Source organism: Sabethes cyaneus, chromosome 3 (genome assembly GCF_943734655.1).
Source record: "Sabethes cyaneus chromosome 3, idSabCyanKW18_F2, whole genome shotgun sequence".
NCBI classification, from domain to species: Eukaryota; Metazoa; Arthropoda; class Insecta; order Diptera; family Culicidae; genus Sabethes; species Sabethes cyaneus.
Genome location: NC_071355.1, coordinates 156,226,208 through 156,251,905, shown reverse-complemented (window position 1 = coordinate 156,251,905; position 25,698 = coordinate 156,226,208). Strand labels below are relative to the sequence as shown.

At 37.9% G+C, this 25,698-nt stretch overlaps 1 protein-coding gene and 1 pseudogene across 4 annotated transcripts; both read left to right on the top strand.

The window, feature by feature from the left end:
- Positions 1-7,834: 7,834 nt before the first annotated feature.
- Positions 7,835-10,960, top strand: LOC128740310 (uncharacterized; annotated as a pseudogene).
- A 3,380-nt stretch (positions 10,961-14,340) lies between these two features.
- Positions 14,341-25,267, top strand: LOC128741130 (uncharacterized). 4 transcript variants are annotated; one of them, XM_053836722.1, is made up of 5 exons: positions 14,341-14,580; positions 14,644-14,880; positions 14,960-15,106; positions 20,899-21,067; positions 22,119-25,267. In XM_053836722.1, the coding sequence occupies exon 5, from the start codon at positions 23,576-23,578 to the stop codon at positions 24,737-24,739; it is 1,164 nt and encodes a 387-aa protein (XP_053692697.1). In that variant the 5' UTR covers positions 14,341-14,580; positions 14,644-14,880; positions 14,960-15,106; positions 20,899-21,067; positions 22,119-23,575; the 3' UTR covers positions 24,740-25,267. The 4 variants fall into 4 exon arrangements, with proteins under 4 accessions (XP_053692697.1, XP_053692698.1, XP_053692696.1 ...); XM_053836723.1 differs by lacking the exon at positions 14,960-15,106 and having other exon boundaries at positions 14,644-14,845; XM_053836721.1 differs by lacking the exons at positions 14,644-14,880; positions 14,960-15,106 and having other exon boundaries at positions 14,341-14,576.
- The last annotated feature ends 431 nt before the right edge of the window (positions 25,268-25,698 follow it).

Sequence of the window (25,698 nt, the reverse complement as noted above, 5' to 3'; positions counted from 1 at the left end):
ACAGCAGTGATTACACAAGTGAAGATCCAGCTTTTCGCGTGCGCAATGACGGCTACTGTGTTACCTGACTCACTGCGAATATCCCGATAAAAAATCCCCCCTACTTTTCCCCCGATTTAGTAGGTTCGCGTCGGCTGAATCGCCCGATTTTGGTCCCGACGAATCGGCCGATTGTTGCAACGACGCTTATGGGAGTTTAACAGGGCGATCTACCGATTCGTCGGTATGTTTAATCGATCGACTAAAACCGACTAAATTGGCTGTTTAGTCGGGTGATGAAATAAAGGTGTCTGATGGAACCAAACGAAATAGGTTGATTAATCGGTAGATAAAATTTGTCAATATACCGACGAAATAGGTGGATTATTTGGTGTATGTAGTTAACTTGCCTACCAAAGCCGATCAAATCGGTGGAGGAATCAGATGACGAAATACGTAAATCATACGAAATAGGTGGATTAATCGATGGAGAAAATCTTGTAACCTACGGAACCATACGAAATAGGTCGATTATTCGGGACATAAAATTTATCAATACAGACAAAATAGGTGGATCAATTTGAGCATTATATTGAAGTCTATAGAACCAAACCTAATTCTAATAAAAATGCTCCTAATAATGCCCTGAAAGTGGCCCTATTCAACAACTCCTCCTGCCTCAGGAACAGAGATGCCCACCGTGCGGGATCGCTCGACCAGTTTAAAAGCGACTTTCGACTTCTGAAAATTTGGCGACCAGCGGCCCAAGACCGAGTTGAACGAAGAAGACTGCTCGAAATAGCACGAGCGACGTCGGCGCGATGACAACCTGTAACGATCAGAAGGTAATTAATTGGAATCGAAAAAAGCTGTTCATTGAAGAAATTTCTCTCTTCTGCGGAACATACACGAACACTTATATTGACTCCTATAGTTTAATTTCACTAACCTGCTCATCTTTCATGAAGCCAACCGATCAATTTCCTCCGCAGAACCAATCCGTTCCCATCGTGACAAAGGAGATGAACTTGTCGCAGGACCTTTTCGATTCCATGCCTCATTGACGGCGACGCAGATCCGGACGGAGTTCCTTTAAGGAAGATATAAACCGAGTCAAGAGCAGCTTGTTACTGGACCTAACCTCTATCTCCGTTGTGTGGCTCCACAATCCGATAGGAAAAAATAGTCGCACGATAATTTTCAGTGCGAAATTCCAACTAAAATAGCGATAATAAGTTACAAATTCAATGCAGCTGTCTTTTTATGTAAAGGATGCTTACCTAGCTATTCAAATAAAGAACAAGTAAATTAGAAGTAAACTGGCCTTGTTCAAAAATCAATCAGACTTAGCTGTCAAAACATGATTCTGTACAGAGTAAACCGATCATCATCTGATTTAATCGTTACCCGACGGTAACAGATTAAATATACCAATGCGTCGGGTGACGGAGACAACCACCCAACGCGATCCGACGAAGTCGGTTGATTAATAGGTTGATTTCTTCGGCATCCTATTTCGTCGATAGATGCGTAAAACAGCATCTGTCAAAATTTGCTATTGGGATGCGCTGTGTTCGCGGGATCGTGTTGGTTCGAAAGGTTTCGATAAGCCCTTGTATCGAAAATACCGTTAATTTTGATCTCTAAAAATAACGTACTTAAACCACAGAGAACAGATCAACAGGCTCGAAAAAAGTAATCGATTTTTTATGTGTAAAAGGTGTAAAATCCTTGGTTAAATCTGCCGCTGGCGCCTTCCAGAACTAGTTTGCCAAACGCATAAAAAATATGTAGGGTAACCAACGTATTTTGGAGCCCCTCAACAGCTGTACATAATTTGGACACTTACAGCAAAATCCAGCCCATAGGCAGGCAACCATGTTTTCGCTGCCAACATCTCGTGTGTGTGAAAATGAGATAGCATGTCAGCACTGCGTTTCACTCAACTGCCAGCAGTCTGATTTGGGCCCGCTGTCAAATTTTGAGCCCAGGACATGCTGTCGCTGACGTTCACTGCAGCTCGTTATAGAGATGTCAATGGGGTGGCAAAATCAAATGGAAGTGTCCAAATTATGTACAGCTGCTGAAGGGGTCCAAAATAGGTTAGTTACCCTATACACCTTTGTGGTGATTGTGGCGGACATTTTCTCAACTGCGAACTGCGAATTAGTAAAACACGTCTTTACGCGGCACAATCAATCACAAGACTGAGTCGTTTATTTCTCGCTTCCCTCTTTTCATTTCGATACCGCTTTCTCGGTGCGGAGAGTAAGTGAACCTATTTCTGCTGCTTCTCATTTTTTACATAACATAACGTTTTTCTCTGTTCACCCCGCTCAATCCCTACAACCTTTACCAATATTACTTTGTGCTGGAGTTACATAGTAGCGATGGCAGCGACATCAAGTTTTAATTTGCCACTCACAGCTCGAGGGGTGCTCTATCGCCCAAGTAACCAAGAGCTCGAATAATGGTGTCTAACAAGGGTTAAACAGCTTTATGTATATCAATCTATAACTTGCTAAGCAGCGTCACTTTTAAGTAATTAACCGAACTTTCAAGCTGTCTTGGGTTCACTGCATAGAACGCTAAGCAGCTTCGAAATAAACTGTCAAAAACTAAAAAAAAAATAAATTTAGCAGCACTTCTATGTTCTATTTTTATACTTCTACCACAGAGAACAGACTACCAGGTAATTAACAAAAGGTATGTAAAAGATTTTTATGTAATCTACGAGGAATCCTTTAATAGAGCACCCCTCGAGCAGTAAGTGGCAAACTAAATCTTGATGTCGCTTCCATCGCTGCTATGTAACTCCAGCACAAAGAAATATTAATAAAGGTACATGGATATTTTTTGATGCGTTTGGCAAACTATTTCTGGAGGGCGCTACCGACAGATTTTACACACAAAAAATCGATTACTTCCTTCGAGCCTGTTAATCTGTTCTCTGTGCTTCTACCTAACTTCTATATTCGTTGCATTTGCCTGCTGTTGGGTTTGAACCCGGGTGTTCCGCGTTGTAAACCTATACCAATCCACTGCGTCACCTTTGTCGTATTCAAGCGATGTGAATTTTGCCAATGAGTTGTTAAGTAAAAGTTCGTTTTAGAACTTGCAGCAGCTTTATGCAGCGCGAGTTAATTATAGAACATAAAGTTTGGAACCAGGCAATTAATTACAGTAGTGAGATACCGACTGCATATGCTACACAACACAACACAATAATGAAGAGCATTACATTCTAATTTATATTTATAACTAGCTGACCCGACAAACTTCGTATTGCCACAAATTAACCTGTGTTGTACATAAATCATGAATTTCGGATGATCTTTGTCACTATCTCGAGTTTTGCAAGCCCCCCAGTGGGCGGCGCTTCCGACGGCGGGTCACCGGCAACACTCGCGACCGGCTCGTCCTGAATGATCTAGTGTTACTATAGATAGTTTTTGTGGTCTTGTTATTGATTAATGTTTTATGGAAGAGTCTCGAATTTCTCGAGTTGGATTAGTTTTTGAGTTTCGCAAAAATTTCTGTTTTATTTGTATGAGAGTCCATATCCCCCTACCACAGGGGTGAGAGGTCTCTAACTATCATAAAATAAATTCAAGACTCAAAAATCTCCTACATGCTAAATTTGGTTCCATTTGCTTGATTAGTACTCAAATTATAAGGAAATTTGTATTTCATTTGTATGGGAGCCCACCCTCTTAAAAGGGAAAGGGGTCGTAATACACCACAGAAAAAAAATTCTGCCATCTAAAACTCTCACATGCCAAATTTAGTTCCATTTGCTTGATTAGTTCTAAAGTTATGAGCAAATTTGTATTTCGTTTGAATGGGAGCCCCCCCCCCTTCTAAAAAGGTAAGAAGTCCTAATTCATAATGGGAAAAATGGTTGCCTCCAAAAACACCCACATGCCAAATATGGTTCCATTTGCTTGATTAGTTCTCGAATTATGAGGAAATTTGTATTTCATTTGTGTAGAAGCCCCCCCTCTTGAAGTGTGGAAGGATCCGAATTCACCGTAGAAAATATTTTTGCCTCCAAAAACCTCCACATGCCGAATTTGGTTCTATTTGCTTGATTAGTTCTCGAGTTATGGGGAAATTTGTATTTCATTTGTATTGGAGCCCCCCTCCTAATGTGGGAAGAGGTCCTAATTCATCACAGAAAAAATTCTTGCCTCCAAAAACACCTACACGCCAAATTTGGTTCCATTTGCTGGATTAGTTCTCGAGTTATGAGGAAATTTGTATTTCGTTTGTATAGGACCCCCCCCCCTCCTAAAGTGGGGAGGGGTCCCAATTCATCATTGAAAAAAAGATTGTCTCCAAAAACACACATATGCCAAATTTGGTTCAATTTGCTTGATTAGTTCTCGAGTTATGAGGAAATTTGTATTTCATTTGTACAGGAGCCCCTCCTCTTAAAGTGGGGAGGGGTCCTAATTCACCATAGAAAATTTTCTTGCTCTCGAAAACCTTCACATGCCAAATTTGGTTGCATTTGCTTGATTAGTTCTCGAGTTATGAGGAAATTTGTATGGAAGCCCCCCCTCTTAAAGGGGAGAGGAGTTATAATTCCTCTTATAAAGAGGGGAGGGGTCTCAATTCACCATAGAATAAATTCTTGTCACCAAAAAAAACACCCACATGCCAAATGTTGTTCTATTTGCTTGATTAGTTCTCGAGTTAGGAGGAAATTTGTATTTCATTTGTACAGGAGCCCCCCCTCTTAGAGTGGGGAGGGGTCCTAATTCACCGTAGAAAATTTTTCTGCCCTCGAAAACCTTCACATGCCAAATTTGGTTCCATTTGCTTGATTAGTTCTCGAGTTATGAGGAAATTTGTATGGAAGCCCCCCCTCTTAAAGGGGAGAGGAGTTACAATTCCCCTTATAAAGAGGGAGGGGTCTCAATTTACCATAGAATAAATTCTTGTCACCGAAAACACCCACATGCCAAATTTGGTTCTATTTGCTTGATTAGTTCTCGAGTTATGAGGAAATTTGTATTTCATTTGTATAGGAGCCCCCCCTCCTAAAGTGGGGAGAGGTTCTTATTCATCATAGAAAAAATTCTTGCCTCCAAAAACACCTACATGTTAAATTTGGTTCCATTTGCTGGATTAGCTCTCGAGTTATAAGGAAATTTGTATTTCGTTTGTATAGGAGCCTCCCCCCCCACTTAAAGTGGGGAGGGGTCCCAATTCATCATAGAAAAAAATTTTGTCTCCAAAAACACACACATGCCAAATTTGGTTCCATTTGCTTGATTAGTTCTCGAGTTATGAGGAAATTGGTATTTCATTTGTACAGGAGCCCCCCCTCTTAAAGTGAGGAGGGGTCCTAATTCAACATAGAAAATTTTCTTGCCCTCGAAAACTTTCACATGCCAAATTTGGTTCCATTTGCTTGATTAGTTCTCGAGTTATGAGGAAATTTGTATGGAAGCCCCCCCTCTTAAAGGGGAGAGGAGTTATAATTCCCCTTATAAAGAGAGGAGGGGTCTCAAATTACCCTAGAATAAATTCTTGTCACCGAAAACACCCACATGCTAAATTTGGTTCTATTTGCTTGATTAGTTCTCGAGTTATGCAGAAATTTGTGTTTCATTTGTATGGGAGCCCCCCCTCTTAGTGGGGGGAGGGGTCTCTAACCATCACTAAAACCTTTCCTGGCCCCAAAAACCTCTACATGCAAATTTTCACGCCGATTGGTTCAGTAGTTTTTGATTCTATAGGGAACACAGGACAGACAGACAGAAATCCTTCTTTGTAGGTATTAGATTAGAAATGTGCGAGGATTAAATTTATTCAAGTGAAATAAAAATAATTAATCTCCAATAGCTTCAGGTTCTGATGGTTTGATCACCAGAAATATAAACAAAAAAGCAACACGCAGAACTTGTTAGCAACTAAAGTTACTTCAGAACTTCATGTAGCATCGTAATAGCTTTGAAGTATCTATGAAGTACTCGCAGCACTTCTTGAAGCATTTAGTTCCACGTATACTTGATATACACTACCAATCAGCAAGAAAATTCCACGGAACTGAATCTGAACTAATTATGAACTTTCGAGTTCGCCTGTCAAGTAATATTCGAACTTTTGGTTGCTTGGGCATAGGATTACTCGTTGATTACATAAAAACACTTCTCGTCGATTACCTGGTACCGTGGACCCCCGTTCGTTTGACCATTTTTAATCTGAACACTTTTTAATTTGAACCCCGTTGGTTTGCACGACGTGCAAATTAAAAATGGTTCGAATGTCATTCTCAACATGACATCATTTGTTTATGCAGACAATGCACATAAACACGATTCGTTTGTACTGACCTAGCGTGTTTAATCGGTTTCACATTTCGTTTTCCTAACGATTAAGAGAGAAATCCGATCGGAAAATGCAATATTCCTAGAGCCCCGTGGTTCTCTGTGTATGTAACTCAAGTAAGGCTGTGAACCATTTCGCGAAATTTTTAATTTTTTGGTTAAAATTTGAAATTTCGATGGGTTTTCGAAAATAACCCTGCTCGGGAGCATGGTTAGTTTTGACAGTTCAATGGTTCGCTTCTGAGAGCCAATGAGATATGCCAAAGAGAAAGGAAAGAGCTTCGATGTGTTTCACTGATTTTTCCTTGAATTTTTTTCACCAATGTATGGATGTTTTCTCAGTGTATAACAAATTTGTTTATCCAACCCAAAATGAAATAAGGTAAATTTTATCTATCAAATAGGAGTGAAAATGAACACCAAAAATTCATCCAATTCCAACCTGGACTAAATAAATAAATTCGCTGTTATATATCGAATTTGTTTATTCAATCCGGATTGGAACTGGATGAACTTTTTGTGTTCATTTGCTCCTATCTGACAGATAAAATTCATCCAGTTTCAACCCGGATTGAATAAACAAATTCGACAATAGAAACATATCTTCATCTTCACTTTATATATGCTCTCATTGAGTAAAACAACTATCAATCTGTCAAATATGAAATGGTTCACAACCATCGAACTGTCAAATTTTAACTAAAATGTTAAAAATTTCGCGAAATGGTTCACAGCCTAAAGGGTGTTTGCACATTGAAATTCATGTGTAAGATCTTTTGGTAACGCCTTGTCCAGGGCTTCTGCCAGTCCTTTTTTTTGCAGCAGTCATACTTCCATACGATCAACAATCACGCTGTCCGTTTTGTGCGGGAGTTCGTATTTTCGTACCTCGCTGCAGCTACCGCACACATTCATAATTCCATTTGTACAGCAATATGAATGGGTAGTAACAGCGTTTCTTCTTTCTGTCGGGACAAAATCCCTCTCATCCATTCATTCTGCTTCATCCATTCACATTTTCGTTTCGATCAAACTCCCTTAGCAGTTTGAATGGTTGTAAAACAGTCAATTGATCGGCAGTCACCATTCAGTTTGGAAGTTTTGTGCGTCAACGTTTTCTGGAATTTTTGTGTGGCACACGTTTTCTGGCAGTTAAAACGGGATCGAAGTCGAAAGAAAATGGCAAACTCTAGTGGTACGAAAAGAAAGTTTCGAGATTTGGTTAAAGATTTTGTAGAAGAAAATGATGTCGGTGTGTGGTGCAAAATAAGCGATATGGGGCAGTGTAAATGTTTTCAGAAAAAATATGATGCTGGTAACTTTATACGTCATTTTCGTGCGGCGCATTTTGCGTTAGCTAAAGAACGGGGTTTTTTAAGGCAGGTGATGAAACGGCGCGAATAGGCAAGAAAATAAAAAAAGTTTCGGTGTCAATAAACGAACAAATCATTGTTAACGCGTGCGTGAAGCTAGTAGCTTTAAGAAATCTGCCCATATCATCGATTGATTGGCCAGAAATGCGGGCTATTCTGGATCCGCTCGGTGCGTCTCTTGGCGCAAGTTTCTCGTCGGGAGCAACTAAGAAATACATATCTATCGCAGCAGATAAAATAAAACAAAGCATTGCCAAGGAGATGAACAAGAAACTGATTTCACTAAAGATTGACTCTACTTCACGCCATGGGCGCCACATTTTAGGCATCAATGCGCAGTTTGTGAACGATGGCGAAATTGTCATCAGAACTCTAGGTAAGTAATAAAATTATAGTCAATGGAATTTCATTTTGTTGTCACGTAAAAGAGGGCAGTGAGCAGAGTGGAGATCTCTGATTTCATTTCTTTATTCCTTCTAGTTGTCCGAAAAAAATATTTCAGTCGATTTGGTTATAGACGAAATTAGGTACAATCACAAATGTGTCTATATAACAGACTTTTCTTTAATAGGTGGGAAGAGTGAGTGTGAGACAACGAGTCTTGAATACTGAGACCATATGTTTTGGTATCCCGGGGCAAGTGAGAATACGGGGTAAGTGGGAACGGAGCTCATAACTTTCTTCAATCCCATTTTCTCCAACCGAACCTTCCTGCTGTCGCACTGTTGACTACTCTTACCAAAATAAAGTTTGAACAGTAGCGGAGTATTTCTTTTCATGGAATTACTAGCATTTGTACATTTGTGCATTTGTTGCATTTGTAGCATTTGTGGTTGATTAAAATCGGGTTATTAAGTTCTGACGAACCAAAACATTTTTCTCTGACTTATTTCCTTATAAGCGATTAAATTTGCCTAATTCGTTTGAATAACGAAGATTGCGAGCTTTTTGACATTATTCGTCATTGTTTACAGGTATGCTAGAACTGAAAGATAAACAAACCGGAAAATTTTTAAAGAGCAAAATTGTCGAAATATTGGCAATGTACAAAATGAACCTTAATAATGTGTATTCTATTACCTGCGACAACGGAGCAAATATGTGTGCTGCAGTGAAGGAACTGCAAAAAGAGTTTGTGTTCCTAAGATATGAAGAGGAGTTCGAAGAACCGATTGATGTGAACGACATTGACGATAGCGTGCTACAAAACATAGAAAACGAACTGAAGGACTCTGTGAATTTGATTCGTTGTGCTGTACACACACTGCAGCTCGCTGTCACAGATGTTACAAAACGGTATGACGATAACATCCGTAAAATAACCACTGTGGCAAAAAACTGCAGAAAGGTTTTATACAAAGTATACTTCGAAAAAGAGAACCAACCGCTGCCACCATTATATGCAAAAACTCGCTGGGGTGGATCGTTCAAAATGTTGGCGCATTTCAAAGCAAATAAAGAGTTTTATATGAGTTTGGGGGCAAAAAATAAAGAATTAGGTAATTTGTGATAAGGCCATTACAAATATTTTATAAAGCTTTTGTCCTTCCGGTGTTGGGCCACTAAAAGGGGGGGGGGCGAAAAAAAAACAAAGAGATTTTTTTTAATCGAGCAAAAAAAATAGATTTTAGGCATTTTTACTTAAAGATTAAACGTGAAAACCAAATCTATTCTTACTTTTAATATATACGTCATTATTTTCAATGCAAAAATCTACGAAAAAAAGACAAAAACGAAAGAAAATTTTGTTAGCCGATTTTCGCAAATTCCTTTGTTCGAATTTCCTTTTCTGTTTCCTGCTAGAAGCATTAACTCAACTCGTACAATTATTTTTCGAGCTTTTCAGGCTGCAGAGCCCACAGACAATTAATTTTATAAAAAAATAACTCATATGCTACAAATTATTGTTTTGCCCCCGATTTTTCATGCCAATTTCCAAAAACTTTAAAAATAATTTGCAATGGCCTAAGTAATGAATATATGAAGCAAGCATTGGCGGAACTAGCGCTCATTTCTAGGGGGGGCTATAGCCCCCGGAATTTTTTTCAACCGTTTTATTTCGGTGGCATATTAAAATTTAATGCACATTAATGCCTGGAATCTTATAACAGTCATGCAAATAAACTTTACTCTGAAGTTTTTCATACCTATAGTTATCTAACTATTGGTTTTTCATAAATTACAAAACTCAGTCAACTTTTCTAGGGGGGGCTAAATCTTTTCTAGGGAGGGCTTAGCCCCCCCTAGCCCCCCGCTAGTTCCGCCAATGGAAGCAAGGTCCGAATTATTTTAATTACAGATCTCACCGACAGCTGGGAATTTATAAATAATTTTGATAAAGCTTTCCGCCCAGTCTACGAATGTACGATCCAAATGCAGGATAAACATGTCGGTTTATCCGACTTTTATATGAAGTGGATAAACACGATTAGAGAGGTGGGTGAGATCCAGAATGATATGGCCACCCTGTTATGCGAGACTCTTCAAGACAGGCTAAGTGCTTTAAAGCGCAAAATGCCATTCAAGGCTGCTATTTTACTCGATCCACGATTTAATTACAAAAACTCCACTGTATTTACGCCTGAGGAAAAGGAAGACATTCGGGTAAGTATTATTACTGAGAATTTCTTTATGATTGACTCTATAGTAGTTAGGCTTACTTATTTCTTACTTACTTATTTCACACAATTCAATTTTCAAAAAAATGGAATAGGAGACTTTGATACGTTTGTTCCCTTATATTTGACTTAGAGTTTTTTTTTTCTTAATTCTAGCGTTTTATCATTAATACGTCAGCTCGTATTTCTGCGCTAAGTGAGAATGAATCCAATTCACAACAGGCAATGAAAAATGAACCGCCCACAGCTCAACATGACGCGCTTGATAACTATTTAACAAACATGTTTGGAGGTTCGTTAGAAGATTCCGTTGACAGTGAAGAATGTTCGCGAAATAATATTCTGGCTGAACAACTAAGTGTGCTCGATGTCGGACTCCGTCAACCCCATACCATTGATGTGTGGAATTACTGGTTGCAAAAAAAAACAACCCATAAGGATCTGTTTGAGGTGGCTGTGAGTGATCTACGCTGTTCCCTCAACGCAGGTGTCAGTGGAACGTGCGTTTAGTGCACTGGCGTTGACCCTGTCCGATCACCGTACTTCGCTAGGCGAAGGTACCCTGGAAGACTTGCTTATCGTGAAGCTAAATTTGACAGTGCTTGAAAAGATTCTTCCGGAGCTCAAAAACTTGCAATGTGACGCAATCTGATTTAGTGATATTTCTTCAGTAAAACTGAAACCTTAACCGTAACTCCAACTATTTACAAAACTATCAAATAAAAATAAGAGAAATATAAAATAAAACACATACATAAGATAAATCATACAGCTGTACATTTAGTTCGAATCAAACAATGTAGGTATTTGACACAGCTTCTCAAGATCCATTTAGACTGTTCAATTTTTTGGCAAGATGTGGAATGCAACATGTAGAATGCGACATGTTGTTATTTATTGCTCAATGTTGCTTTGGCGCCACCTGAATACAGTAGGATTTCGAATTCAGCTACAAATGCGTGTCCCTATGTTGCCAAAATCGAGATCATTTTTTGTTCTGAAGACATTGAACATATCAACCAAAAAAATATTTGAACAGCAACGCATTTTCTTTTAATAATATTGCTCAGTATTTTTACAAAGGATGGTTACACATATTTTTTAAAACAATATGCATGGAAATCACTGAGGTAGCTAATTTATATATTTTTGGACAGAATCAAGTGTAAACTCGATTATCTGAGCAATCTTAACCAAAATTAAAGCAAACTTGTACTTGTATGGTACACTCATATTGTACAGGGATAATGAATCTAAGTATATTGTCGATTATTGTAAGCAATGGGTACCATACAATTGTCCTAGCGTTTTTAAAACCTCAGCGTTCAGTCCAGATTTGAACCCCATTGAACATCTTTTGAAATAACTTCATAACTATAAGTATAAATCAGTCGATTCTAATAAAAATTACTTAAACCGAGCACTTGTAGAGCAATGTTAATTTTATCCCAAAGAGATTGGTACAGGTCATCAAGAATATAGACGGTCCTACAAGATAGTAGTTTAGCAAGAAATTATATTTAGTTCAATTAATAGTTAACTGTCCGAATACTTTTTTGACTGCGTTTCAAACAATTTAAACTGTATGGACCTAGGTATGGACTCTATCTTCTAAACGGAAAGTTTTTCCGCTAATTATTGTTTTATTAAATATTGTTTTGAAAAATATTTGTCACCATTCTTTGCAAAAATACTGAGCCATATTATAAAAAACTATGCGCTGCTCTCCGAATACTTTCTTGGTTGACTGTAAATGTACTAAAACTTGAGTAATTACCAAACCAACGATTTCGTTACGAACGTTCCTATGGTAAGACGTAGTTCTATGTCAAATAAAAATATTGCCTTTCAAAATATTCCATAACAACCAACTTTTTACCTACACTGAGAAAAAAACCATGGTAACGCGAAACATGTACCCATGGTTATCTTAACTATATGACAATATTGTAGTGCGTACCATGATTTTTATCAACTTGAGAAGTTTCGTGGTTAAAAATACCATGATAGAAACCAAAATGACGACCATTTCAATGGTCAAATGAACTTTTTTCTCAAGCTTCCAATGACAACATTTTGCCAGCTTGATATAACAACATGAATTGTCAACAAGACCATAAAATTGTTAAATTTACTACCGTTTTCAAGAAGCAAAAATACCATGGTAGTTCCAACAATTTTAGAGGTTACCTTTATCCGATATGTTTAGTGTTTTTCAACCGATTATGAAAACTTGTCTAAATAACAATTATATGGTGTTTTTTGCCTTCTTTCTTTCTGTCATTTGAAACCGCCATTGCGAAAAAAGCTTAAGACGCGTTGTGTTTGTGTATACCTTTGTGTGCCTGTGTATTTATTTTTCCCATTTAAGTGAAGTTTGTCTAGTAATTAATTAAAAGCAAGTACAATAATGGATACGGCTAACGATGATATATTAGAGGAATGTCTCGACGACCACCAATATCATACAGGTAATTTTGTTTGTACATAAATTTTTCCCGCATAAAACATCCTTTCCAGAGCAAACTGAGGATATTGATCTACAAAATTTAATTGTTAACCAATTTACACTAAGTCAGGAAGTGTATACAATACTACGGAGTAAGTTTACTAAATAGGAAAAATTGAATCAAGATTACCGAAAGAATTTTTGTCATCATTTCTACAGGACATGGCGTAGACATGAACTATATCAAAATACTCGATGAAATCGCATTAGCCGATATATTCGCTGATACTAAGTCAACCGCTCATAAACACGCTCTGCGTATAAAGCTGGTTAACTGGGAAGAAAGTGCGCTGTTTAAATCTCTGGATGAAAGAGAAGCAGTTCCAGGCCCTTCCAGAGCCCCTGCTCGGAAACTTACTTTGCTTTCAACCGAAAAAACGCTCCAGTGCCTCGATACAATTTTAGACCACAACGATAAAGGGAAGATAGTGTGCCAATATTTTGAGAAATATGGCCAGCTAAATTCAGAACATAGAAGAAATTTGGCACACGTAATAGTGGACAATTACATCGCGAAAAACGAGTATTTCCGGCTGGCGGATATGGTCCGTTTTTCGGAAATGATAAGTCAAAAATTTTCTACAGAAATCGCTGTAAAATTTTAGTTTTTTTAATTGATATATATATATATATATATATATATATATATATATATATATATATATATATATTAATGTATGTTTTTATACTTTTAGGAACTGTATTTCTCGCCACGAGACGTTAAAAATGGCAAGAAGAATCCGTCGGGATTGCTATATGACAGGTTCCACAACCGGAACAAGAAAAGGTGCCTGAAAAAAAAAGAAAACTTAGAAACACGTCAACTCAAAAAGGAAGTTCTGGAGCTATCAGCAACAGGTAATTATATATAAAATATTATATCAAAAATTTGATTTATAGCTTATCTGTATAATTGTTTACTATAATTCATATTTATATTTCAAACTAATAATTCCTATATATATTAAAATTGATATATAATATACTTGTTAATATTTCTCCTCTGAAGATAAAACACTTTTGTTCACGGTTTGTCACGTCTTTGCACTTATAGAAATCGCTTGTTTTGATGCGGATAGAAACTGGTTGCGGAACAATATAGCTCCCTGGGAAGAAGTGATACGCCGCTGGAATGATACCTTTTTTGTGAGGTACAGATCGGTCCTCACAGATAACAACTCATCTCGAAGTAGTGTAATGGAACAATGGCCAAGGATATGCGATCCAAACGGATATTTGCTGGTAAGAACATTTTACAATTGTTTCTTTATTTAGTATACTTGGAAAGTTGAAAGTTTACTCGTTTGTAAACTTACCAGAGTAAACGCAAACGAGAATTAAAAATGTACTCAAATCAACGGTACTTACTTTTGTTAATTCTATCTAGAATTCTATACCTTGTTTTAAAGCGTTTGCAAGTTTAGCCTTATCGGATTAACTATACGTTACGATTTTTTTGCGTGCAGATTTTGGCTAAAGCCGAAGAGTTCTGTCATCGGTTTCAGCCAAAGCATAATGCAATAAGACCACACATAAATGGTGCAACATTATTTTTTTATCGTTGCTCTACATCAAACCAGAAAAATTTTTGCTTTCCGTTTTTTTGCGGCTTGGAGCAGCAATACGAGCAATACCAATCGAGAAGTCTTCCGAGATTCAGAGGATATTAATTTCAACGACATCGCAATCTAGGCTAAATTGGCATTATCTTGTTTGTTTTATTTTAGTTTCAAATTCTTGGTAGTGATGAAGATTGCGGGTAGGTAATGTTTCAAATAATTACTTTAATATTCTTTCAACAATTTGATTTTCTGTTGTGGTTTTAGTTCGTTTTCTTCGCTTCGCATACATCTTGAGATGTATGTTTTTGAGTGGTTTGCCAGCTCAGGGTATTCTAATACGTATAGTGTCCGACTCTATTTTGATTGTACTTGACACATATAGGATGTGCTCCGGATCTTTTTCATCACAGTGGTCACACAGTTTTCGTTTGGTTCCCATCCCCATTATTAGAACCTTCCATCCTTAGTGAGTGTGTGTCCGCGGATCTGGTTCTGTTAAAGGTTATTGTTTCATCTGATAGTGTAAACCAAAGCCGTGGAGCTTCAACCATCATTAGTAATTACCCTTCTTTATCGACAGACTCGAAGAGTACATGAAAATTAGGGGGTGGGTCAGTGCAACGATCGTACTTGACTATTTAACAAGCACCGCCTAGCCAAGAACATACGACGACTGGCTTGTAAGACCGGCATCGTACCTCGAAGCTAACTGGGCGGTTCATCTGTGGTGAGTGTTAGGTTTATGCACCGAATGTTGGGAACTGGTTCGTTTACTATCTCATACCATTTTCCTTTTGTGTTAGATATTGCTTGTTACTGCCTTTGCCGGTTTTTCTATATATGTATCTTTTCTTTGCCAGTTCCTAGTTACAAAGCATCCGAACTCGGTATTTATTGGATGTGTATTGGACGGTCATTCGCCCCAAAATAGTAAATTTATTTTAATATCAGTAACTTGTTTTAAATTAATTCTATTCATTTAGTGTTTTTAAAGAACTTGATTAGTTTCGTCTCTGCGAACTACTGGTTGCCTAAAATTTCTTCTATTCTGCCGCTTAGACCGCACTTTGAGCGGTGGCTGTCATAGGCTTGGCAATTGACAAGGATATGTGGAAAAGTTAATGACTCCCCGTACGTCGAACACACGCTACTTTCTCCCCTGAACAAGTGCTGATGAGTAAGATTTGTATGTCCTATATGTAATCGACTGAGTGCTCTTTGCTCTGTTGGTCCCCATCGGTCAGGCCATGGTAAGTTGTGTGTTTAATTAAATTTAAGAAACTGGGACTATTATGCCACTGCTCTTCCCATTGATGTCGGATTGTCGTTTTGCATGTGCGGATTAAGTCCACTGGGTATCCGGTATGGAATCTTGTCGTTGTTGCTTCCTGCTTTGGCAAGTTGGTCAGCCAGTTCGTTACCAGCAATTCCGATATGTGCAGGGATCCAGCATAGTGCTGTTGATTGATTGGATCTTCCTTTCCTCCTAGTGCTTGAAGAACGCTCGCAGAATCGGTGAAGATGACGGTGTTGTGATGCTCTGTCATCACGTTGTTCAGTGCAAAAAGGATCGCCATGGCTTCGGCAGAGAAAATAGAACATTCCATCGGGAGTTTCCTGGCCACTGATTTTGATTCACCGAAACCAACACTATGAGGTTAGATATGTATCTGTTCCCCTACCACACCGGAAGGCGAACTGTTGGTTCAGATGATGGTTACTTTCAAGGTAATGTACTAATCTTCTATTTACCATGCGCTTCATGGTTTTGCTGAAACAGCTTAACAGCGTAATTGGACGTTGGTTTCCTAGTTTTCGTGGATTTTTGCCAGGTTTTTGGAGAGGTACAATGATTCCTTCTTTCCACGAAGCAGAGATTGATCCGGTGTGCCATATATGCTATATAGCATTTTCTGCCTAGCTCATACGGCATCATGTACGTTAATGTTCCATCAAGGAACGGATTTTCTTCCGATTTTCCCAGATATCATTGGGATGGAATGTTCGGCTGCATATATTATGTGGTTGCTCAATTCTGCAACAGAAAATTGTTGTTCTCGAGGTATACGTTCAACAAGAATGCTCTCGTATTCTTTTCAGTTAGCTTGATCGTGTATCCAACGCTTACGTGTTTGCTATATCGGTATGATATCCGGTAGCTTCATGGTTGTCGGATAGTGATCGATCGTGTGTCTGTCTTCTTCTACCTTCCATATTAATTTCAGATCGAGCTCCGGTGATATAATGGTGAGGTTAATTGCGGAGGTTGTTCCGCTTCTTGGGTCTAGCCTAATGATCTCCTGTGTTGAGGATGATTGAATTATGGTTGGCAACAAAGTCCTCTATAATAGTTCCTTTGGCGTCTACTTTGCTATTGCCCCACAACGGGCGGTGGGCATTAAAGTCACCAAGAAGTACAAACGGGGGAGGTAGCTCGGTGATCAGATTTTCCAGCTCTGATGCTAATTCTCGAGGTGGCATATGACATGGTATGTATACTGATGCGTATGTGGCTTCCACAGGGACTTAACGCGAGCGGTAATTACTTGTAGATATGTTCTTAATTTGAGATATTTCTGTGGCGTTTTTTGGTGAACAGCGAGACCTACAACATCTTTTGTGAGGGAGAGTTCGGACCAAGGTGAATTGACCACTTGTATTCAGCTTGATGAAACCTGTTCATTAGATCAGTGCGCGAGAGGTGGGTTTCTTGTATTGCAATTACCAGTGGCAGATGTTTCGAGACAATTAATTGTAACTCTGCATATCGCGCTTGAAGGCCGTTTACATTCCATTGAAGAGCGATACATTGTCGATCACATTTTCTTGGTTTCCTTTGGGATTTGTTATCCTGTCGTCCGTATCACGTTCACGACTAGGGGCGCTATGTGCGTCGCTAGAGTGATGGTCGCTTTGATTGTTGTTTGCGGTAGTTTTGTTTTCGAGTCCTTCAGTCGACAATTCGCTAAGCCGCTGGCTATAGTGATGTGTAATTGGAATTGTTTTACCTTTTCGTCTTCTATTGGTTATATTTGTTGGAGTTTCTGAAAGAAATGCTCTGCCTTCAGCTTTTGTTCCAGTTGCGATATTTGAAGTACTTGCCTGAAAGTGCAAGTCTCCCACAACAGCAGCCGCCGAGGACGCATCAGTCAAACACCCCTATTCTGTATTTCAAACGAATCTTTATTTCGTTCGACTTGTTCCGAGAGATGCTTGCTCATTTGATTTTGCTGGCGGAAATTTCGTTCGAAATACCAATCCGTTCGAAATATAGAATAGCGGTGAAAACTGGAACGGCCCCGGTCGGAGCCAGTGCAGGGACGTGCTTTGGTTTATACAAATTATTGGAGATGTTGGCGTTGTCGAGATGGTTATCCGGTGTGGTGAGTTGGTGACAGGTGTAATGAGCATTACTTGGTTTATTTTTTAATTCAGTCCGTTCGCGATGCGATGGAGCCATGGATTTGCGATGTAACCATGGCGATGGCATTAGAGATGAGTTCTGATGTCTAGATAAAGAACGGTCTGGTCGGTAGCTATCTAATCGGATGTCGGATCTAATCGGAGGGAGAGATTTCCATTTCAGAACCGAAGATATACATCAGTGATGTATCATTTGTCAATCGTTTTGGGTTTATTTTGTTATGATCATTCTTATTAACGATCTTTTCCTTCGCACCTGTAGCTTGTGTTTCGGTTCCTGGGTTCTCGGCGTCAGGAGTGATAAATGTTTGTTTTTTGCTTGCTGGTGGTTTTGCTTGTTGGGATTTCGTGGATCGGTTTGGTTTAACTGCTTATTTTTTCGTAGAAACACAAGTCTTCTTTCCACAGGTGATGTCACTGATAGGGTGCGTGTCTAGTATGCTAGCAAGCTCTCGGTTTTTGGTAGCAAGTTCGGCTTCTAATTGTTCTACCTTAGCGATTAAGTCTGGGATGGTACCGTATTGTTTGGCGGCGGTCAGTCTTTCATGTGGTTTCATCTTCAGAGTGGATTCCAAATCTCTGATTCGTTCATCTCTATGAGCAATTTTACGATCTCGCTTTTGGATTTCGCTTAATAGGGCGTCGATTTTCGCATCCTTTTTACCCTACTCCGTTAAGACGTGATCGAGTTTAGCCGACACATTAGCTGGTGACCACATTAGCCATCGATTTTGCGTTATGTTGTTCGTAAGCTCGTGTTGCGTCTGGGTAGGAGATTCCCGCGTCCACATGTTGGATTTTCTCTTCCTTTACATATGAAGGGCATTTTCGACTAGATAATTGATGGTCATTCGATTTGCATCGTTTGCAGTATGCTTTCGATGTACATGGTTCACTTTAAGCCGTTCATGTTGAGCTGAACAGTTACCGCAGCTAGGTGAGGGTTGTTGACAACGAACACGTGTCTGTCCGAATTCGAAGCAGGAATAACAGAGTAATGGAGAAGGATAGTATAGCCATGTTTTGCACCTCATCCACCCAAAGTTGATGTGTTGGGGGACCCAAGGAACATTTTTGTTGTATAGCAGCTTATCATGCGCTTGCTCCATTGGTTTTAGCCCTACAATAGTTGAATAAGCTACCCTTAAACAAAAATGTTCGTTGGGGATCACTGTGCCCTCGAGAGTTAGTATAATTGTCGGGGTGCTTATCCGATCATCCCCCATGCTACTTCGTTTCGTTATTCTTTTTATGGCGGTTACCCCTTGTTCCTTCAGATTTGTTTTGATGACTTCTGCTGAATAGAGAACAAAGGATATTCACCACAAAAGCACTCGCTAACTATTGTTCGAATCTCTAGCGGAGCGTCCACGAATACGACCGCACACGCCGAATGACATACGAACTGAATAATATTGCAGTTGATTTTGGTGGAATACACTTGGAGATATCTTTGACTTTGAGTGTTATTAGTTCTGTTCTGCTTTTGATCATCAATTGTCCTGTTTCGGTATGAATAACATGTATTGGTGTGGTTTTCAGGTATCATGGAGATTTGAAGAACTATTTTGAAGTGTTTGCAGTTATTGAAGATTGGTGTGGGCTGCGGATCCGTAAACTTGGGCGCCGTATTTCATTTACTTCTGATGATAGCATTTCCTATTGTAATATTTTGATACTCACACCATCTGTATATTGATTTCTAGGTTAAGCTCGTCTGTACCTGTATTTTCTAGATGTAACGGTTGGCTTTTGACGTAGGACTACGTCTTTATGTACTATACTGGGACTGGGTAGCACTTTGTGAAAACGAAAATAAAAGTGTAACGTTTGAATGATAGATTTCAAATGATAATAACTATTAAACTACTGAACGAAACTGAACAATTTATATGTCGTTGGCTAGATAAAATGACCAGCGATTTTATGAAGGGGATGAGAGACTAATTTTTTGGTGGGCGTAAGACGGGGGACTACCATACAAATAAAACACAAATTTACTAAAAACTGAAGAAGTAATCAAGCAAATGGAACCAAACTTGGCATGTGGGGATTTTAGAAGGTGGGATTTTTTTATGGTGTATTGAGACCTGTTTCCTTTCTAAGAGGGGAGCTCCCATGCAAATGAAATACAAATTTGCTCATAACTCTAGAACTAATCGAGCAAATGGAATCAAATTTGGCATGTGGGGTTTTTTGGGGTTAGGAATTTTTTCTGTGGTGATACATTCGGGGGAATGATTTTGTAGGAAATGATGCTTTTTGGGGAATAGAATTCTGTGAAATGGGTTTCTGGGGAATGGTTATCGGGGAATTGGTTATCGGGGGAATGGTATAGAATCTAGTATAATTGATAGCTTATAGTACAAATTGATTGCGAAGGTTTCACGAGCGATTTCAAACATGATGTAGATTGACACTGATACAGGTTCCAACACCCAATGTGGTTGAGAAAAGCCCTCGAACTACTATTGGACGTTTTCTGTTCCTAATAAACACCAAACAGATCACGTGACTAGCCACGCGCTGTTGTTAATTAAGAGTGTACCAAAATGAGATGGAAATACAGTGGACCCCCGTTCGTTTGAACGATTCCTCATGCAAACTAACGGGGTTACTTTTTAATTTGAATAACTGGTAACCCGAAATATGCTGAAACCTGTGTGAACTGGCTGCCCTGCTCTTTGTTATTGTTTTGGTGGTTTGTTTTAGTTGGCAGTTGCAAGTGCGAATATTGCATTTTCCGATCGGATTTCTATCTTAATCGTTAGGAAAACGAAATGTGAAACCGATTAAACACGCTAGGTCAGTACAAACAAATCGTGTTTATGTGCATTGTCCGCATAAACAAATGATGTCATGTTGAGAATGACATTTGAACCATTTTTAATTTGCACGTCGTGCAAACCAACGGGGTTCAAATTAAAAAGTGTTCAAATTAAAAATAGTCAAACGAACGGGGGTCCACGGTATATAGCGTTAAACCGATAAGCGCCGATTCTTTCGATGTATTCGACAGAGCCTGAGTGTCAACTGAAATTAGTGTTTGTCCAACAATTTTAAATATAATAATTTTACCTGGATTTCCGTTTTTAGGTTGATGCAGATTTTGCCAACATACTCAGTGATGCAAACACGTCTTGCCTATTTACGGAATGGGAAAATTATGCTGATTCTTTTCTTGAATATGTGAAACACTCCACTATAAAAGACAAATTTTGTATAAATCTTTTAAACCAGCTGGAATCCGAGAACTTACAAACAGGTAGTATCATACACAGACAAACAGACATAAAACTCACTGTCCATTTTTTCGCACGCTGAAGCAGTCATTGCAAATTTGGTATTGGTTGAGAATGTCTCCATATTCGCCAAAGTGGTGCTTTTTTACGAACAGAGGGAAAAACCACTTATAAAATAATTGTTAGTTTACACACTTAAAAAAAGTACCGAGTTCGGTAAAATATCGTAAATTTTACCGAACTCTGAGCAGCAGAACGTTCGGTAAAAAATTTTTATGATGCCAAATATTCGCGATGACGGCATTGAAAAAGATTTTGTAGGCTGCTCGCACTTACAGAAAATCTCATGCCGAACTGTCAACGTGTGCGTGATGACAAAAGCAAAAATACTTCCATTTCTTTTTTTCTCACGCAAAACCCTGAACAATATCAGTAACGCCGTCATAGCGAATTACTAATGATCCGTAAACGTCGATTGGCACCATCGAATTTTGCCGAACGTTCGGCTGCTCAGAGTTCGATAAAAAAATTAAGTATGTAAGCGATACCCCTGTTGTAAGTTAAAATTTAAAAAGATTGATTATGGATGGAGCCAGTGTTCAAGCAAAATGTTCATAATGAGTTAACGGGAAACTAGCAGTCATTAACTTTTCGTCGGAGAGCCCAATTTCGGAAGCAGTTTTGAGCCCAAAAGCGGGATTCTGTTCATGAAAATGTAAATATTGCATTCTTCTGCACAATCTGACCAGAGCGATTATATTTTCATGGACAGAATGTTTGTTTCAAACAAAAAAACTGCTTTCGGAATTGGCAGAATCAATGCCGACTAATTTCACCTTAAAGTTAAAGAGTTCTGGTTGTTTGTCTGTGACCATACGTTGTTTATAGACCATTTCATATATGACAAGCGACAAGGTAACGTGCTGATATTAATATTGCGCTTTCCCATACTGGCACTTAGACAATCCGCAGATGACCCCACGGGTAAGCAATACCAATATCAGCAATATTGTCAGTTCGTAAAATGGTCTATTGCTCTACATACAATCGAAATAATTATGTTTTTGTTTACAGATTACCGTCATTATATCGTTGCATCATTGTTCCACGCTGTTATAAAACCGGTGAGAAACTCTGCCAATAAATTACCGACTATAGTTCAAGCACAGAACGACGTATGTACTCTAGTTTCATGCAACAAGGAGTACGCAGATGCAACTGCAAAGCTGCGCGAAGATACACAGAAAGTGAAAGATTCTCTGCCCCCGCGAATTTTCATCATCAAGAATACTGACCAAATTACATTTTTCGTGGTTTACAATGGACTAGAATATATATTGCCGTCATTTCTTCGTGCTGTTGATGTAGCGTTGAAACTCACATTCGTTTTGGACCTGCCGTTCACAGAGAGTGCAGTATTATTTTGGGGTTTTATTTCCCGCTATTTTTATAAAATAGACTTTCGAAAACACGCACAAAACAAACAAATCTTACTGTTAGAGCAATTTCTCCAAAACAGGCAGAATGAACATTGTATGAATTAAGATAATCTGTGATAGTCATGGCACCTATCATAGGACTATATATTTTATCCGCTGTGTGCAGCTCATTCAGTTTAAAATAACAAGTGCTATATGCATAAACACCCGTTTATTGATACACTAGTCTATCAAAAACACGAATACTGACGATGGAAGACGGTCTGGTATGCTTCAAATGTGATGACGTTTTTCATCAAGCCGAAACATATTTCGAACATCTTACTGGAATTCACGGATCGTTGCCATATTCTACTTACCATTGTACAGTGTGCGTACCCCGCACTGTTTTCCAGTGCGACATATATTAAAACAGCATTCTAAATCGTTCAAAAACGTCAAATTGACTGAACAACAGGATCTGTTTATTCAGAAAAGTAGTGCCATCATCGCTGAACAACCTGGTCCATCATCAGTAACTCTGATCTGATCTGATCTGAAATTTTACTCTAAATCTTTACGCTAAAAAATATTACCACGAAAGCAAGTTTTAAATTTACAACAATCGATTACATCAAATATTGTAGGACCTATAATAAATGCCTTTGAACAGGTTAGTCAACTTACAGGTAGTCCAAATGTTAAAAATTTGCTAAGGGATTTAAAAGATCCATTCGAATTTATTAGGACAGAGCACAGGTTTAACTCACAGTTGAAAAGTTTAGAATTAACAGAAGAACCACGTGTATTAAAATATGTGGACAAAGACGGTAACGGATAAGTAAAAGGTTGTCTCACACCAATCAAATTTCAAATAAGAAAACTGTTTGAAACGAAGAGTAATCTGAGTATTACACTTGATAATATAAATACTTTGGAGTCGAATCAAAATATTTCGAGTTTGATTAATGGGTATGCATGGAAGACTATAAAAAGCGAGTACAAAGATAAATTAGTTATACCATTTCATCTATTTTCGGATGACGTCGAGATTAATGATGCAATTGGTGCTCATTCCGGTGTACAAAAAGTGTTTATATTATAACTCCTACTATGCCCACATATTTAAATTCTCGTCTGGCTAATATTTTTGTAGCTGGCTTCCTTAAAAGTAATGCTATTTCACAGTTAGGACCATCAGAATCGCTAAAGGAGTTGATAGATATATTTGTAGATTTAGAAACAAATGGTTTAAATCTAAAACTAAAGGGAAAAACAGTTAAAGTATATTTTGTTCTAGTTAGCTTTTTGGGAGATAACCTCGGAATTAACGTTCTTTCAGGGTTTGCTCCATCATTCAGTTCGATGTTTTTCTGTCGTTTTTGTAAAACTAATAAGTATAACGCTCAAATACAAATTATAATAGATGACACGTTGATAAGAACTGTCGAAAATTACAATGAAGATAAACATAGAGACTTCAAGGAAACAGGAATCGAAGAACCGTCAGATTTAAATAAGCTTACTTGTTTTCATGTTGTAAACAACCAAGTGGTTGATATCATGCATGATTTTTTTTCGCATGGCATTTGCAATTATGATTTGGCTATCATTTTAGAATACATGATTGTAAAATTGAAAATTTCGCTCAAAAAAATTAATTACTGTATTCAAGTCTTCGATTTTGGACCCACGGAAAATAGAAATAAGTTTCGTAAAATTACAAGACAGCACATATCTAAAGTAGCTTTCAAGATGACTGCTCGCGAGATGATGATGTTTATTCATTACTTCCCGCTGCTTTTTGGTACACTTTTTCCTTTAAACGATAAGGTTTGGGATTTTGCTTGCTCATTAGTAGAATTGGTTGATTCAATACTGTTACCTAGGTATACAACAGAAATTCTAGATGCTTTGCAGGAACAAATTGTATATCATCATACCTTATATTTAAAACTTTTTAAAACTAAATTAAAACCCAAATATCATATACCGTTACATTATGTACAATCAATCAAACATGTAGGTCATATCCGCTATATTTGGTGCTTCAGATTTGAAGCATTTCATCAAATATTCAAACAATATTGTAGAAACATAACGTCCCGTGTTAATATTTGTCTAACCCTTTGCATTAAAGCTGGTTTAGTATTTGCAAATAATTTGAAAGACAATAATTTCATTCCACCCATTATAAAATACACCAAAGGAAAATTATTGCTTCCGAACTTAGAAATTTTTCAATACTTGAAAACATTTATAAACTTCCTACTTTAAATATATCTACTTGTAATTTAGTAACATACAAAGGGACAGAATATCGATTGGGATATTTTTTAACAATTTCATCGATCAACATGAACAATATACAACTCATGGAAATTTTAGAACTGATAATATGCGGCGAAGAATTGTTTATATCATGCAAAGAATGGTTGATTCAGGGCTATATACATACTCTTTGTTGTTCTTTTGAAATCATGGATAGCCTTTCCAGATATGTTATATGCAAAGCAGAAGAATTTGATGGACCCCCAATACATGTGTACAAAATTAACAATAAACAGTTAATAAGATTAAAAAAATATTATTAGGTTACGTACAGGACTATTTTGAATAAATGTCTGAACATTTCAAAATGAAATAAATCTGTGACTTCGAAACAGCGGCTATCTATAGATATGCTTATTTGTAACAGCAGAAGAAACCACTAAGAAACATATTGTTCGATATTATATAATATAACCAACTTATGTTATTTTATAAGAAAAGAAAACAATTCCAAAATGTAACATTCTTGTTAAATTATAGGTAATCTACAATATGTATATATATTATATATATATATATGTTGACATAAACGATTGTTTGTTATTTGAATTGTGAGATAATGAGAAATTGGTCTAATTTAGTTTTATGACCATTCACGTTATATTTACTCCGAATGAATCAATTGAATCTTGCAATAAATGAATGTGGTGCAGCTGGAAGTATACTTGCAGGTGCACCACATTTATTTATTGCAAAAGATTCGCTTGTTTCATTCGGAGTAAGTAAAACATGAATGATCATAAAAACTATAAAATTTATAGTTGAGATGACTACGCTCATGGTTATTTCAACAATAGCTAATAACGTTATTTTTACCATGAAATTGTCACGACAACCAACTCGTCACGTTCATTGCGTGTTTAAGATGACTATTTTCTTGTCAGCAATACCATACAAAACCTGGT